The 14,139-nt window shown below is 36.0% G+C and overlaps 1 protein-coding gene across 1 annotated transcript in view; it reads left to right on the top strand.

The window, feature by feature from the left end:
- The window catches only part of cfap58 (cilia and flagella associated protein 58), a 105,606-nt gene that overhangs the window by 24,444 nt on the left and 67,023 nt on the right, over positions 1-14,139 (top strand). Inside the window, exon 11 of the mRNA XM_058792725.1 lies at positions 1,187-1,333. Coding sequence (XP_058648708.1) covers positions 1,187-1,333 — 147 coding nt within the window. The remainder of the gene's footprint in view (positions 1-1,186; positions 1,334-14,139) is intronic.

Genomic DNA, 14,139 nt, shown 5'->3' with positions numbered 1-14,139 from the left:
CGTTTGGACTTGTACCAAGGCTGCCTTTATTTGAAACAATAGTAAAAACAGTTATATTGTAAAAAATATTATTTAAATTTAAAATTGCTATTTTCTATTTGAATGTATTTTAAAAATGTAATTTATTTGTGTAATGGCAAAGCAGAATTTTCAGCAGCTCTAGTCTTCAGTGTAGTGTTAAGTGTCACATGATCCTTCAGAAATAATTATTTATGTTGATTTAGTGCCCAAGAAACATATTATCAATGTTGAAAACAGTTGTGCTGCTTAATATATTTGTGGATTTTTTTTGATGTCCCTGCTGAATAAATCATTATAAATAATAATTTATTTAAAAAAAAAAAAAAAGCTTTTTAGTAAAAGTTAGTATCTAGTATGAATGGTAGTGTATATGCATTTATGTATAAATATACAGTATTTTTCTTTCAGGAAAATGGATCAAAATATTAATGACTCATCCTGCACTACACAAATTTTTATCCAGATTCCCTTTAGAATGATAATATTCAGCATCCGAATGACACATGCAAACCGCTTGCAAATCATGGTTCATAGCTGTCATATGAACGAAGTCTATTGCCTATATATATATTTTTTTTTAAAAAAAGGACAAGCCCGAAACTTTCTGTATCAATAGAAAATATGTCAACGCAGGAAAGGAAGCCTTGAAAGCTGCATTAAGAAACTCAAGTGTAAAGGTCATTGCACACTGAGTCCAACATTTTCACGTGCGTTTTTCCGTTTTTTTTCTTCGTATTCCTCATCCTGTCCTATCAAAATGCATGCTACGGATGCGAAAACGCAGAAAATCGAACCTGATCCGAATTTTTTTATGACGGACGAAAGTTTCACAGGCAGCGTGTAAACGTTTTTGCATCCGTAGCATGCATTTTGATGAGGAATACGAAAAAACGGAACAACGCATGTGAAAATTTCGGACTCAGTGTGCAATGACCTTAAGACTTACTTTTCAGGTCTATAAACGACTGTCCTTTGTTGTCAGTTTTTTGCTGATGACCCATTCCTGCTGTGTCACTTTTTCTCACTGCACTGAAGAATAAGTGTGTGTTTGTGTGTGTTTTGAGTGTGAATGTGCTAGGGTGGTTGTCTACCTGTCTGCCAGGCTGTCTTTGTGTCTGTATAAGTTTGGCCAATTTCTCACACACCTCCCTGTGTTCACTTCTAGGATCAGAATGCTGAGATGAAACGCAAGGTGAAGATCGTGAACCACATGTTCGAACAGCTAAAAGATGAAATCACCACAAAAGAGGTGGCTCTAGACAAGGAGCGCCAGGAGTTCCAGCGCGTAGAGAGAGAAAGGGAAAATCTCAAGGTAACCAATTTCATCCTTTTCTGCCACCTGTCTCTCGCCATCTTAGTTCTGTATACTTTCAGATCTAACATTACTATGCCTAGTCAGCATCCTCACTAGACATGATGGGGAAACATTTCCAATGAAGCATGTACTAATGCACAGCTTTGTATTTTGATATTGCATGAGATTGCACATATGGGCTACACAGTGCAATGTGCAGAAATAGAAACCATGCAAAAATGTTTTATGTCATTCCAACTTCAGCTATGATATATTAAAATAAAATATTATTTAAATATAAATATTTATATACATACAGTATGTATATATACAGTACGCATATATACAGTATATATATATATATATATATATATATATATATATATATATATATATATATATATATATATATATATATGTATTAAAATATATAATAACTTTATATTTTAAATATAAAAATGGTAAAATTTATTAACATAATGAAATGACATAAAAGTATAAAATTTTCACAAAAATATTGATACCACAATTGCAATTCGATCTGAGTTTATACCGAGTATTTTCAGTGTCATGAATCTTTCTATAGAGTAATATTTATTTTATTTTATTTTATTTTATTTTATTTTATTTTATTTTATTTTATTTTATTTTATTTTATTTTATATATTTTTGTATTTATTTAAACTGTCAGTCTGTACATTGCATATTTACACCAGTGGATGGCAGAAACTTACGGTTTTTATGAGTGAATCATTGCCTCATTCAACCACTTGGTGCAAAAACACTGATTCAAATGATCTGGTAAATTATTCAATATTAAATTATTGTTTATCGAACTATTGTATAAAAGTAATGTCACAATCATAATTTTCTGACTGTGATCGTAACTGTGATTACCTGATATGCATCCTTTATTTTTTACTTCTTTAGCTGGTTGATTATTAAGGGTGAAGCTGATAGACCGGTCACTGTCCTTAAAGGTGCTCATTTGTGGGGCTTGATATGACCAGACAGCATAAGAAAAGTAACCTTGCATTCAACTTTGAGGAGATATTTTTCATAATCCTTTCATTATTACTTTCTAGATCTTTGTGCTTATCAAATACAATGGCACGTCTCTTCTTCTCTCTGTCACAAGCTTTCAATATCACCCTCACAAAGGATAATATTGGAATATCAAATAGGATGGCACAAAAAAAGGAAAGAAATAAAAGAAAACACAAAAGATCACTCCATATTTTATGATAGAAATATAAATGTGAGTTCAGAGAGGGCTTTGACTCTACGCACTTTCAAATTCAACATCTGACATGAAAGACTTAATGAATATGCAATGCTTTTTGGTGGTTATTGGAGTTGTAAATTATATATGACCTTGTTCTGAGGTATAGACTGAGGGGTGTGGCCACAGAGAGAGAGAGAGACAAAGTGAGAGAGAAACAGCTTGAATATTTGATTGTCCAGCACTGCTATAGGGCTGACTGATGCAACAGATCTAAAGTAGCCACTAATCCTAGTTTAGCTTTACATGCAGCATATCATGTACACATGCATCATGGACCTTTATAACAAGATACATGCAGCGGTGGATTGATATTGTGGGGTCCGAACATCTGAGACTGCAATGCAATGTACAGATTTTTATTTATTTATTTATTTTATTTTATTTAACACTGGAACACATAAAGAGTTGAATTTGTTTTATGGACTATTCCTCATTAACATAATTAAATTACTTGATATTTCACATATTCTTCATAAGTGTTTGAGCAGGTTTGGGAAAAATAACATTTTCATATCATCAATATCCCAAATTTTAGTAAAGCAGATTCAGAATAATGCATATGCATTTTCTATGAAACTTTGACTCATCATTCTATTTTGGGTGATTAGTTTTTCATAATAATATTTAATTCTTATATATTTTTAAAAGGTCTATCAGTTCACTGCATGATTTTGTTCTTCTTCTTTTTTTAATTTAATTTTATCATTGTTGAGTTGACCTTGTTTTCAAAGATCATAGCTAAATAATCTCTAAACAATTTCTAATTTCTTACATGATCACACAGTAGTTATAGTTTTAATTAGTTGTATTGAACTGAAAGCGAATTAAAACATTACAGAAACATTTAAATGTTTGTGTATAATCAAATCCTTAAATAAGGCAAAACAGAAAAGATGCCTTTTCTTATAAACCACTGAATCCAGACCAGTGCAGGACGTTTTTAGCCACTTTATACATTTATGTTTTTTTTTTTTTAGGTCATTCAAGTGTTAAACCTGGAAAGTTTACTTTTAAGTTTAAATAATTCAATGTCTTGAAGCTATACAATTATATATAAAAAATCATACCACAATTTCAAAATTTCATCCATTCATTCATTCATTCTAGTGCTGTCAAACGATTAATTGTGTCCAAAATATGTTTATGTTTACATAATATACAGTATGTGTGTACTATGTATATTTATGTATATATAAATACACACACATGCATGTGTATATATATATATATATATATATATATATATATGTAAGGGATAATCAATGGCTAGCTGTGCATTAAACGATTTGAATGCACGACGTGGAGGCGAAGAACCGCAGCGGAGGGTGGTTGCCTCCGCGAAGTGCATTCAAATCGTTTAATGCACAGCTAGCCGTTGATTATCCCGTTTATGCCATGGTCATTTCCCAGCATTCACATATTAAAGATGTTAATAATATTTGCGCTGCAATATTTGACCGGAACGATAAAAATGACGGTTATTTTCATCTGTATTACTATTTAACTGTAACTGTATGTTACTATGGTTACCAATGTTTATAGGAAGCGCATTAATATAGAACGTGATTAAACTGACCTGGAACTACCTGTGCGGTTCAACGAATTTAATCAACACCTGCCAGCCAATCAGAATCGAGTATTCAGACAGACCATGGCATAAATATATATATATATATATACATAATAAATATACACACACATATATTTTCACCCACCATGGTATGTTTTGGTGATTATTTACGCTACAATAACAAACAAAAAAGATGCCTGTTACTTGTAGACCATTGAATTTTGAGTCACTTTATGCTTTCATGTTAGTGGTCACACTTTATATTAGGTGGCCTTAACTACTATGTACTTGCATCAAAAAATAAGTACAATGTACTTATTGTGTTCATACTGTATTGCAAAACACTTTTGCTGCTATTGAGGTGGGATAGGGGTAAGGTTAGGGACAGGTTTGGTGGTATGGGTAGGTTTAAGGGTGGGTTAAGATGTAAGGGATGGGTCAACAGTGTAATTATAAATGTAATTACAGAAATTAATTACAGATGTAATTACATATAGGTATTTTTAAAAATATAAGTACAATGTAAAAACATGTATGTAGACAATAAGTGCATTGTACCAAATTATTAATTTAAATGTAAGTACATAGTAGTTAAAGCCACCTAATATAAAGTGGTACCATGTTGGTTTTTATAATTTTGAAAAATGTTAAACAAAGAAACCAGCATAAAATCTCAGACTTTTGGACCCCACTGTATGTTAATATGTGGAGCATGGTGAAATCGCTCCATCAGCCTGAACAGATTGTTTCAGAGGAGTGTGGACCAGTGGTCCGAACAGATGGTTTCAGACTGGAAGGTTCCTCTATGCATGGGGTGGAGGGTTGTGGAGTTCTGGACGACAATGAGTGGAAAATTTAGACTCGTGCAGATCACAGATGAGCTGTCTCAGAACTAAATAGATCCACGGATAACTGACAGTCTGTTTTGATTAATCCAAATGCTGTCTCGGGAAGCGTATAGTCAAATGCTCTTAAACATCCTCTCCTGGTATCTGACTGCGTTAAGCACTGTTGAAGATCTTTAAAAGCTCATTCTGGGTGAAATATGGTGTGTGCATTAGTAAGGAACTAAACAGAAAGATTCATTAATAAAAGAAGATGGGTCTCGAGGGCTGGTGGGCAGCTACCCAACTTGAGCAGCTTACCCAGCATGCCACAGGAGGTGCTGTCTGGCTCCCTGACTGGTTCTCAGGAAGCATGATGGCTGTGATGTTCACCTCTCCTTTGAACCATGAAGTGAAAAGGCAAGACACTCAATGGAAGAGAAAAGGAGAGACAAGACCAAAAGATGCACTGAAGACTGAAACGTTGAGAAACTTGAGCAAACTAAAGTCTGTGAACTCGACAGATGCTGATGCTCTCATGGTAGATATCAACAAAATCATTGGAGAGCCCGCTTCACTCTTGCTAATCAAAGTAAGAGGCATGTTTGAGCCAAGCTCAGCGCTCCCTGTGTTTAGATTCCTGTACTAATGAAGGAAAGCCACAGAGAACAGTAGAGAAAGACCAGTCGTCATCAAGAACAGAAGAGCACTTGCAATTACTTCCAGAGGACGAGAATTTCAGACAAGATCCTTTGATAAACATTACACATAGTCAGTTAATTCATAATCATGAAGACTGAGTCATAAAGATCTGTACATCCTGCGGCAAAAATAGCTGTATTAGAACTTTCAAACTGTCCTTTCTTTCTTTCTTTCTTTCTTTCTTTCTCATAAGTCTGGCCAAGTAGATGTTCAAGTCAATGCTAGCAGTTATTTCAGCTTTTCACATTATTAATATTTTACATCAACATTTACTAAGGCCCCGTTTACACTAGTGCGTTTTCGTTTTAAAACGGCATTTTAGAATGAAAATGATCCCCGTTTACACTGGCGTTTCTGCTGCTTTTGAGAAACGATCTCCGTTTACACTACACAACCGAAAACGCATGCCACGTGACCATTCATACAGGTACAACCATAGATTTGTATAGGCAGATCCCTATTATTTAGATGGCGGATGCGTCTGCTTGCTTGGAGCAGTCGAATGGGGAATCTACCCATACATATCTATGGGTACAACAACGAGCATGATGTTATTGTTTACCCGGTCGTCAAGGATACGCAGAGAGAATGTGGGCAGCCACACCATCGTTTTCAAAAGTCTCCGTTTTGGTCTGTTTACACTGAAACGCAACCCCGGAGTTTTCAAACTAAAACGAGGTCTGCAGCGTTTTCCGTTTTGTCCTTCCAAATGGTGTGCTTATGCTTTAGCAAAACCAATTTTTTTTCAAAAAAATCTTTTACAAGTAGGAATGTAGAAATATTGATTTTCAGAGTTTGAAAACAACAGGTGTTATGAATTCTGCCATAGTTTTAGTATTTTTTTTTTTACACAGCATGTAACTATTTTAATGAGATTTAGCAACATAGGGTCTACCAAAAACCAAAAAAAAAACAAAACAAAAATGAAAGTAAATGCATAATTAACAAACACTTTAAGTTATTGCCTCTTCTAATTGCTGGAGCTGCTCAATCACTGCGTAAAACTGTGTCATGTGATTAGTGTTGCATGGAAACCTGACGTACTCATTTTTCCTGTCATCCGAGTATCATTTTTTCAGGCATCATTTTACAAACAAAAAGCAAAAGGAACTTAAATAGACTGATGGGAAAGAAAATCGGAGCAAAGAAGATCGACAAACAACTAGAGAGAAAGAACGCGAGAGAGAAATGACGAACAAAGGCAATCTTTCATGTTTTGAGGTGCCGCAGGGACATGATGCAGAAAACTTTAAATTGATAGGGAGTTCACTGAAGGCTTATGTAACCCTCTCTGGCATTTCCTTTCTTTCACCTTCATTCATTTGTTTTCTTGGTTTTTGTGTGCCTGTGTCTCACCCTTTGCCTTTTGTACTCTAAAGCATACAGGTGCCCCAGAGCTGCAATTTACCTCTGCTTTCTTCCTTGGTTCCTCTGCCTTCTCCTTCCTGTTTCCCACCATTTCTCAAGTCAAAACCATCATCCGTTTCCCTCTTTAACAAGAGGAAGAAAGATCCAGAACATGTGAATGAAGACAGGCTTTACATTCACAAATCTTATGAAGCATTTTTAGAGTTATACCATTTGCCAAAACTAGTGACGCTACTGCCTATATTTTTAGTAGTCTTTTTAAAACACTCTAGTTTTTCCCAAAACAAGTGGTATAATGGTGGAATGCTACAAATCCTGCAAGTTTCTTCTAAACTGTCTACTCTCTTTATGTAGAATTGGGAAATCAAAATCATTTTAGACTGATTCAGTTCATTGAAGTGGTTCACTTGTGGTTTACATGAATCGTCTGAACCATCAGTTTGTTTGAATGGCTTCTGTCAAGGCATGGGATATATTGAGAAGCAAGTGAACGGTCAGTTTTGGAATTTCATGTTTTTGGAAGTGGGAAAAATGAGCAAGCGAATGAGCGAGTGAATTTGACAAAGACCAAATAGTGATAGCTGGACCACTGAGATGGTCCTCACTGCAGAACACAAGATCCAGGGGGTGTGGTTGGATCTAGATCCAACTCTTCCCACCTTACATTTACCTAAACCTACCCGTCTCCACCCCCTGATCCCTAAACCCACCCATCCCCACCCCTAAACCTACCGATCTCCACCCCTAAACCTACCTATCTCCACCCACTGGATGTGGATCTAACCCCGCCCCCTGGATCTTTGTTCTGCAGTGAGGGGCTACTGGGACCACTGGGTCAGAGTATCTCCAAACTCTATGGGAGTTCCTGGTATGCCATGGTGCAGTAAAAGACAATAATAAAGTTCTGGACCATGAAACAATGGAAAAAGGTTGCCTGGTTTGTGAATCATGTTCTCTTTTAGATCAGGTGGATGGCTGGGTATGTGTGTGGGAAGGGATGGCAGCAGGATGCACTATGGGAAGAAGTCAGGCCAATGGAGGCAATGTTATGCTCTGTCCAATGATCTGCTGGTCCGTAGATTGTAAATATAAATTATTATTAAATAATCAATAAATACATAAAAAAATAAATCCCTACTTAAATAGATTCAGCACAATTAGCAACTCTTCTTTAGCAGAGTCTGTTTTCTAAAGAGTAGCTTTACTGTAATTGTATTCATTTGAGAGTAGCTTGTAGTTTGAGATGCGCCAGTTTCAAAGCAACTTCCCAAACACTGCTAACATAAGAAGTCACGTTTCATTTTTGCAAAATGTCACCATGTCCGTTTCACCCTCTGTGCTTTGAGGAGTATGTAATTACGTAAAGTGGTTGGAAGCCTTTTATCATGTCGTTAACAGTCAGTTCTGTTTAGATTTTACTTCATAATGCTTTTTTTTGGATTTGTCATTTGCCCCTTGCTTCACTTGCTTCAGATGGAAGGCCATAGAATGTGAGAGATTCATTATTCAATAAAGTTCTTAGCCACATGCAGATGGAAGGAGGCAAGAGAACATGCCATTTGCCCATTTTCTCATAAAACCTTAATTTATCAAATTTATTATTCTTATGAGATGTCTCTTGGTTAGTCTTGGGTTTGTGCTCATAATGAACGTTAAAAGAAGACATGGGAAGCAAGGAAATGTTATGTTTGACAAGCTTGGGCCGATTTTGTGATTGACTGATTGAACTTCTCATGACTGGAGTATATATACTGTATATATATATATATATATATATTTGTAGTGGGGTTCAAATTTCATGGAACACATTGAAAATCTAAGTTTTATTTTTATTTGAACCTAGAAATATACAATGTCTATGGAGTTAGAATAAGAGGGAAATATATAACTAAATACCTTAGAAAACCTTGCTTCACTAAGCAGGTTTGTGACATTGATCATGTGAACTCCTTTGAATGTACAAAAGGTCAGATGTTCTTGCTTCCACTGAAGCACAAGATGCTCTTTGGAACATTCTCGAATCATGCTGGAGAGCATGGATCATCTCACAAATTAGTCTATTCCAGTATAATAATTGATCACATTAAAGAGAAACATTTTTTGCTGGTGTTTTACCCCTCATTAAAAACTGGAAAATAATGACGTCAAGGAACTCATGGCGGGAAAATACTTGGAAGACATGCTTGTAAGACATCTGAGTGTTTAGTTTTACACACAACTCTTTGCGTAAAAGGTCACGCTTCGTTCACTTCTTCAGGCTGACTGGTAAAAAAAGGTGATTTGCACCTCAGTCATTGTCACCTCTGGTATTAATTTGTCAGATGCACTTTGTCAGCCAACCCACATATCTAACAATTGTCAGCAATATTACGCCTATGACGGAAAGTCAATATAACCCTTTGGTAAATGATGACAAACTTGGGTTCATTACATTTCCATGGAGCAGCTGTCACAGCAACTCATTCTCGGCCTGTCAGGATGCGTCAATGTCAAAGCATAACCCATGCAGGCGATGGGAGTCATTGTCACACTTGTCACAATACCATGTAAATTTTGGGAAAGTGTTAAAATTACCCACTCAACAAAATTGCCTTGGAGAGCCAGGTGTATTCTTGTTAATCTTTGTATTTATTTGTGAACACTGCATATACTGTATGAAACGACAGGTTGATGGTAGTTGTGACAAAACCTCATTCGGTCAGCAGAGGGCACTCTCAGTGGAATTTGAAATCACATTTAGTTTGATCTGTCTTTGATCTCTTTGTACTGACCTTCAATACTGGTCTGGATATTCTTCTGCGTTATGTCTGTCATTGTTCTTATGTTTCATAAAACTATATGCATCCTAATTCTAAACTTCAATGAAATGTTTGTTTTTCCCAGAATAGTAGCTTTCAGAATTACGTTTACCACATTTATGAAAAATGAGAAATGAAAAATACATGGGTTTACTATTGCTTCATCCACTTGTTTCCCTTTTCCTCCTGTGAAGTCCGTTCTGTGTCTTTGAAATGTATATTAAGCAGTAAACTGTGAGGAGAGTTGAGCTCTGAAGTTTCTGCTTTGAAATCATTCTGAAATCAGAGAAATCTGGGAGCGTATTTTACTCCAAATGCTTGCAACATCAAATGACTGTGACTGAAACCGGTATGATCTAGTCCAGTGGTTCTCAACCACATTCTTGGAGCCCCCTAACATTGCACATTTTGCATGTTTTCCTAATCAAAACCACCAGATTCAACTCATCAGCTCATTAGTAAAGGCTCCAAGGGTGAAATGGGTTTGTCAGACAAAGGAGACCTGCAAAATATGCAGGAATGTGCCAACACTGATCTAATCAACAAAATTAGACAAAATATGCATCATGACATGATTGTTGATAAAATATATATTCATAGAAGAATGATTTCACTGCTTGAGATACAAGAGCTGAACACTAGTGAACTGAACTTCTTATAAATAAGATTAATGAGCTATATCCACATTATAAATATAATATTAAAAACTTACATTGTGTAGGCAATGAAGTAAATTAACATATTAATTATTGATACATAATTAAATATGTATACTTCGTAAAATGAACTAAAATGATATTGACAAAATATTGACTACACTGTAAAGTTTATATAAGAGACGTAAAGTTACCTGCCACTACATTGTAATGATTTTTGAAATTTACTAGCAATTTCTGAGTGAAAATTGGGTAGCAGTACTTTATTTTACAGTACGTGTACTTCCCTGGTACATACATGGTAAATATATTTAACACAAGGTACTTACCTGAAGTGTATGTACATGGTAACAAATAAGAAACACAACTGTACTTAACAGTCGTACATGCATGGTAATTAGTTTGTACATACAGACAAGTGTGGGTAATAACGATCACTTACAGGTAGTTCCCGTACATGGTAACTAATTAGATACTTTACTGTACTTATTATTAATGTATATACATGGTAAATATGTAGTGCTTACGGACAAGTGGGTACAAACAGGCACGTCCTTACAGTATCCATATATGGTAACTAATAAGACACATTACTGTACATACTTATGATATGTACATGGTAAATGTGTAGCACCTACGGAAAAATGTGGTATTATGTGGTAACAAATAAAACACATACTGTACTTGGTATACACGTGGTAAATATGTAGTACTTACAAACAAGTGTGTGTAATATTTACAGGTAGTGTCAGTATATGGTAACTAATAAGACACATTACTATACTTACTAATGGTATATACATGGTAAATATGTAGCACCTATGGAAAAATGTGCTATTATGTGGTAACAAACAAGACACATACTGTACTTGGTATATACGGTATGCTTGGTAAGTCCTAAACTTACCTGATAAAAAGAGCACTGTTTTTCAATTGCTTGTGTAGGACTGTTAATGCTAAATTGCTCTCCACAACAGTGTTTACAAAATTTGAAGAACTGATAATTACTGTGTAATGTTTATGTAAAATGGTGCACTTTATTTTATAGTCCTATTTCCATATACTTACTATGTACGTATTGGTGTGTGTGCCTATTAGTTAATGTTCAGAATAAGTTATGCGGTACTCAAGTTGGGGGGTATAAACATGGGCCAAGGTACTTATTGAGTAATTGATGGTAAGTGCCATTGCAGTTAACTTGCCTTATCTTTAACGACATTTTCTTAACTAATTGGTCCAATAGGGATTTTTGATGACGTACATTCCAAATAATTATGTGTGTAGACAGATTTTCAGACTCATATTTGCACTTGCAACTCCTGATTGTCATGTGTCAAAATCCTTATTTAAAAGAACTGCGCCTGCTAAGTATTAACACTATGCAGTGCTGCACAGTTACTGCCGTGTTCCCAAACAACTTCCAAAGTTCCAAACTGCAATGGCACCTACCATCAATTACTCAATAAGTCCATTGGTCCATGTTTATACCCCCCAATTTGAGTACTGCATAACTTATTCTGTACATTAACTAATAGGTACATACACCAGTACGTACATAGTAAATATATGGAAATAGGACTGTAAAATAAAGTGCACCATTTTACATGAACATTACATAGTAATTACCAGTTCTTCAAATTTTGTAAGCACTGCTGTGGAGAGCAATTTAACATTAACAGTCTTACACAAGCAATTGAAAAACAGTCCTTTTTATTAGGTAAGGTTAGGACTTACCAAGCGTACCGTATATACAGTACCAAGTACAGTATGTGTCTTGTTTGTTACCACATAATAGCACATTTTTCCGTAGGTGCTACACATTTACCATGTACATATCATAAGTATGTACAGTAATGTGTCTTATTAGTTACCAAATACGGATACTGTAAGGACCTGCCTGTTTATATACATTAGTGAGTACAGTAAAGTATCTAATTAGTTACCATGTACGGGAACTACCTGTAAGTGACCGTTATTACCCACACTTGTCTGTATGTACAAACTAATTGCCATGCATGTACGACTGTTAAGTACAGCCGTGTTTCTTATTTGTTACCATGTACATACACTTCAGGTAAGTACCTTGTGTTACCACTCATTTGCCTGTAGGTACAAGATATTTACCATGTATGTACCAGGGAAGTACACGTACAATAAAATAAAGTGCTACCCAAATAAAACTTGCAGTGAGATGTAAAACTGGACAGCTACTGAAACTGTACATTAAATATATCAATAATATTAGATAAAAGATCAATTAGTAAGCTAAATGTGCAAAAACGGGAAGCACAAATTTAACATAGTTTACCCAAAAATTAGGCCATATTTACACAGCACCAGAATACGGTTGTCAGTTCTGTATTTCAATCATTAATACGGTTGCATTCACACACATCTTGGATATTTACTGAGGTGACAACTGCATTCTATAACCAAACTCACACCTGTACACTTTCAGGACTTACAACTGTATTTTTGGCAAACCCCTGCTGTGTGAATGCAACCAGACTGGACAACTAGTTGTCTGTCATGGTATATTATCTGCACATACACGTCTAGTGTGTTATGAGTTTTCATTTGTGGTTGCGGTAACTTACAGAGATGCAGATACGAGCTGTGTGTCATCTGAAGTGTCAGGTTCAGTCACTGTTCTCCAGCGGAGCTGCTCCTGTCAGTTTTGTGGTCTGTGCACGACTCAAATGCTTCGGTCTTTACCGAGGTATAAAAGCTGCTGTCGGTTAATTAAGATTTGATGGAAGAAACCGTGCCTTAATTAAACTTTTGTCATATCAAATGTGACCTGGCGTTCTTCAAAATATCTTCTTTTGTGTTCTGCAGAAGAAAGAAAGTCAAGACAGGTTTGGAATGACATAAGGATGAATAATGATGACCAATTTTTCATCTTTTTTTTGGGTGAACTATCCTTTTAAAGGGCATTTTCAAGCATTTAGATGGCTTCCCTTACAGACGGCTTCATAGGAAGCAATGCCCTTTTGTCCTGCTGGTCTCTTGTCTCCACACACAAAGACTATTGTGCCAAGACATTGACCTTTCAGCTCTTCTTGTTGTTGTTTATTACCTCAAGCCTTCGCAAACGTACCAAGAAAGAAGCTCTTGTGTTCTTTGAAGCCGGCCAGCACCGAGTCTGTCTACTGGCTAACCCTCACCCCATGAAAAAACAATTAGGCCACTTCATAAGAATTGATTAGCATGTTAATGAATGAGCTACACTTTCTCATCACGAGAGGCTACGGCAGGGGGTAATGAGGGGAGAGGCTGCTCTCAGCACCAGCTCCGTCCAGCTGGTTGATATGCATGCCGAGAGGCGACATCGATCTCGGAGAAATCTTATTACATGCTCCAGACACTGTCTGCAAATGTTTAGCACTGAACCGAGAGAGGAGGGGAGAAAGTTTCAGAATTTAATGTCGTAAAAGGAAGTGATGATGTGTAAAGCATGCAGCCGGGTTCTAAACGATGGTCTCCGCTTTTTGAAATTTCATCAGCGTTTCATGGTAAACGGGAGATGTGGCGAACCACCTTTAAAATGACCTCGCGCAGTTGTTCCCGGTTCAGTGTTAACAAGCCAGATTTTAGACAGAGTCAAAGGTCTTGTCATCT

The sequence above is a fragment of the Onychostoma macrolepis genome, chromosome 01, assembly GCF_012432095.1.
Source record: "Onychostoma macrolepis isolate SWU-2019 chromosome 01, ASM1243209v1, whole genome shotgun sequence".
NCBI lineage: Eukaryota > Metazoa > Chordata > Actinopteri > Cypriniformes > Cyprinidae > Onychostoma > Onychostoma macrolepis.
This window is presented reverse-complemented; position numbering and strand designations above follow the sequence as displayed.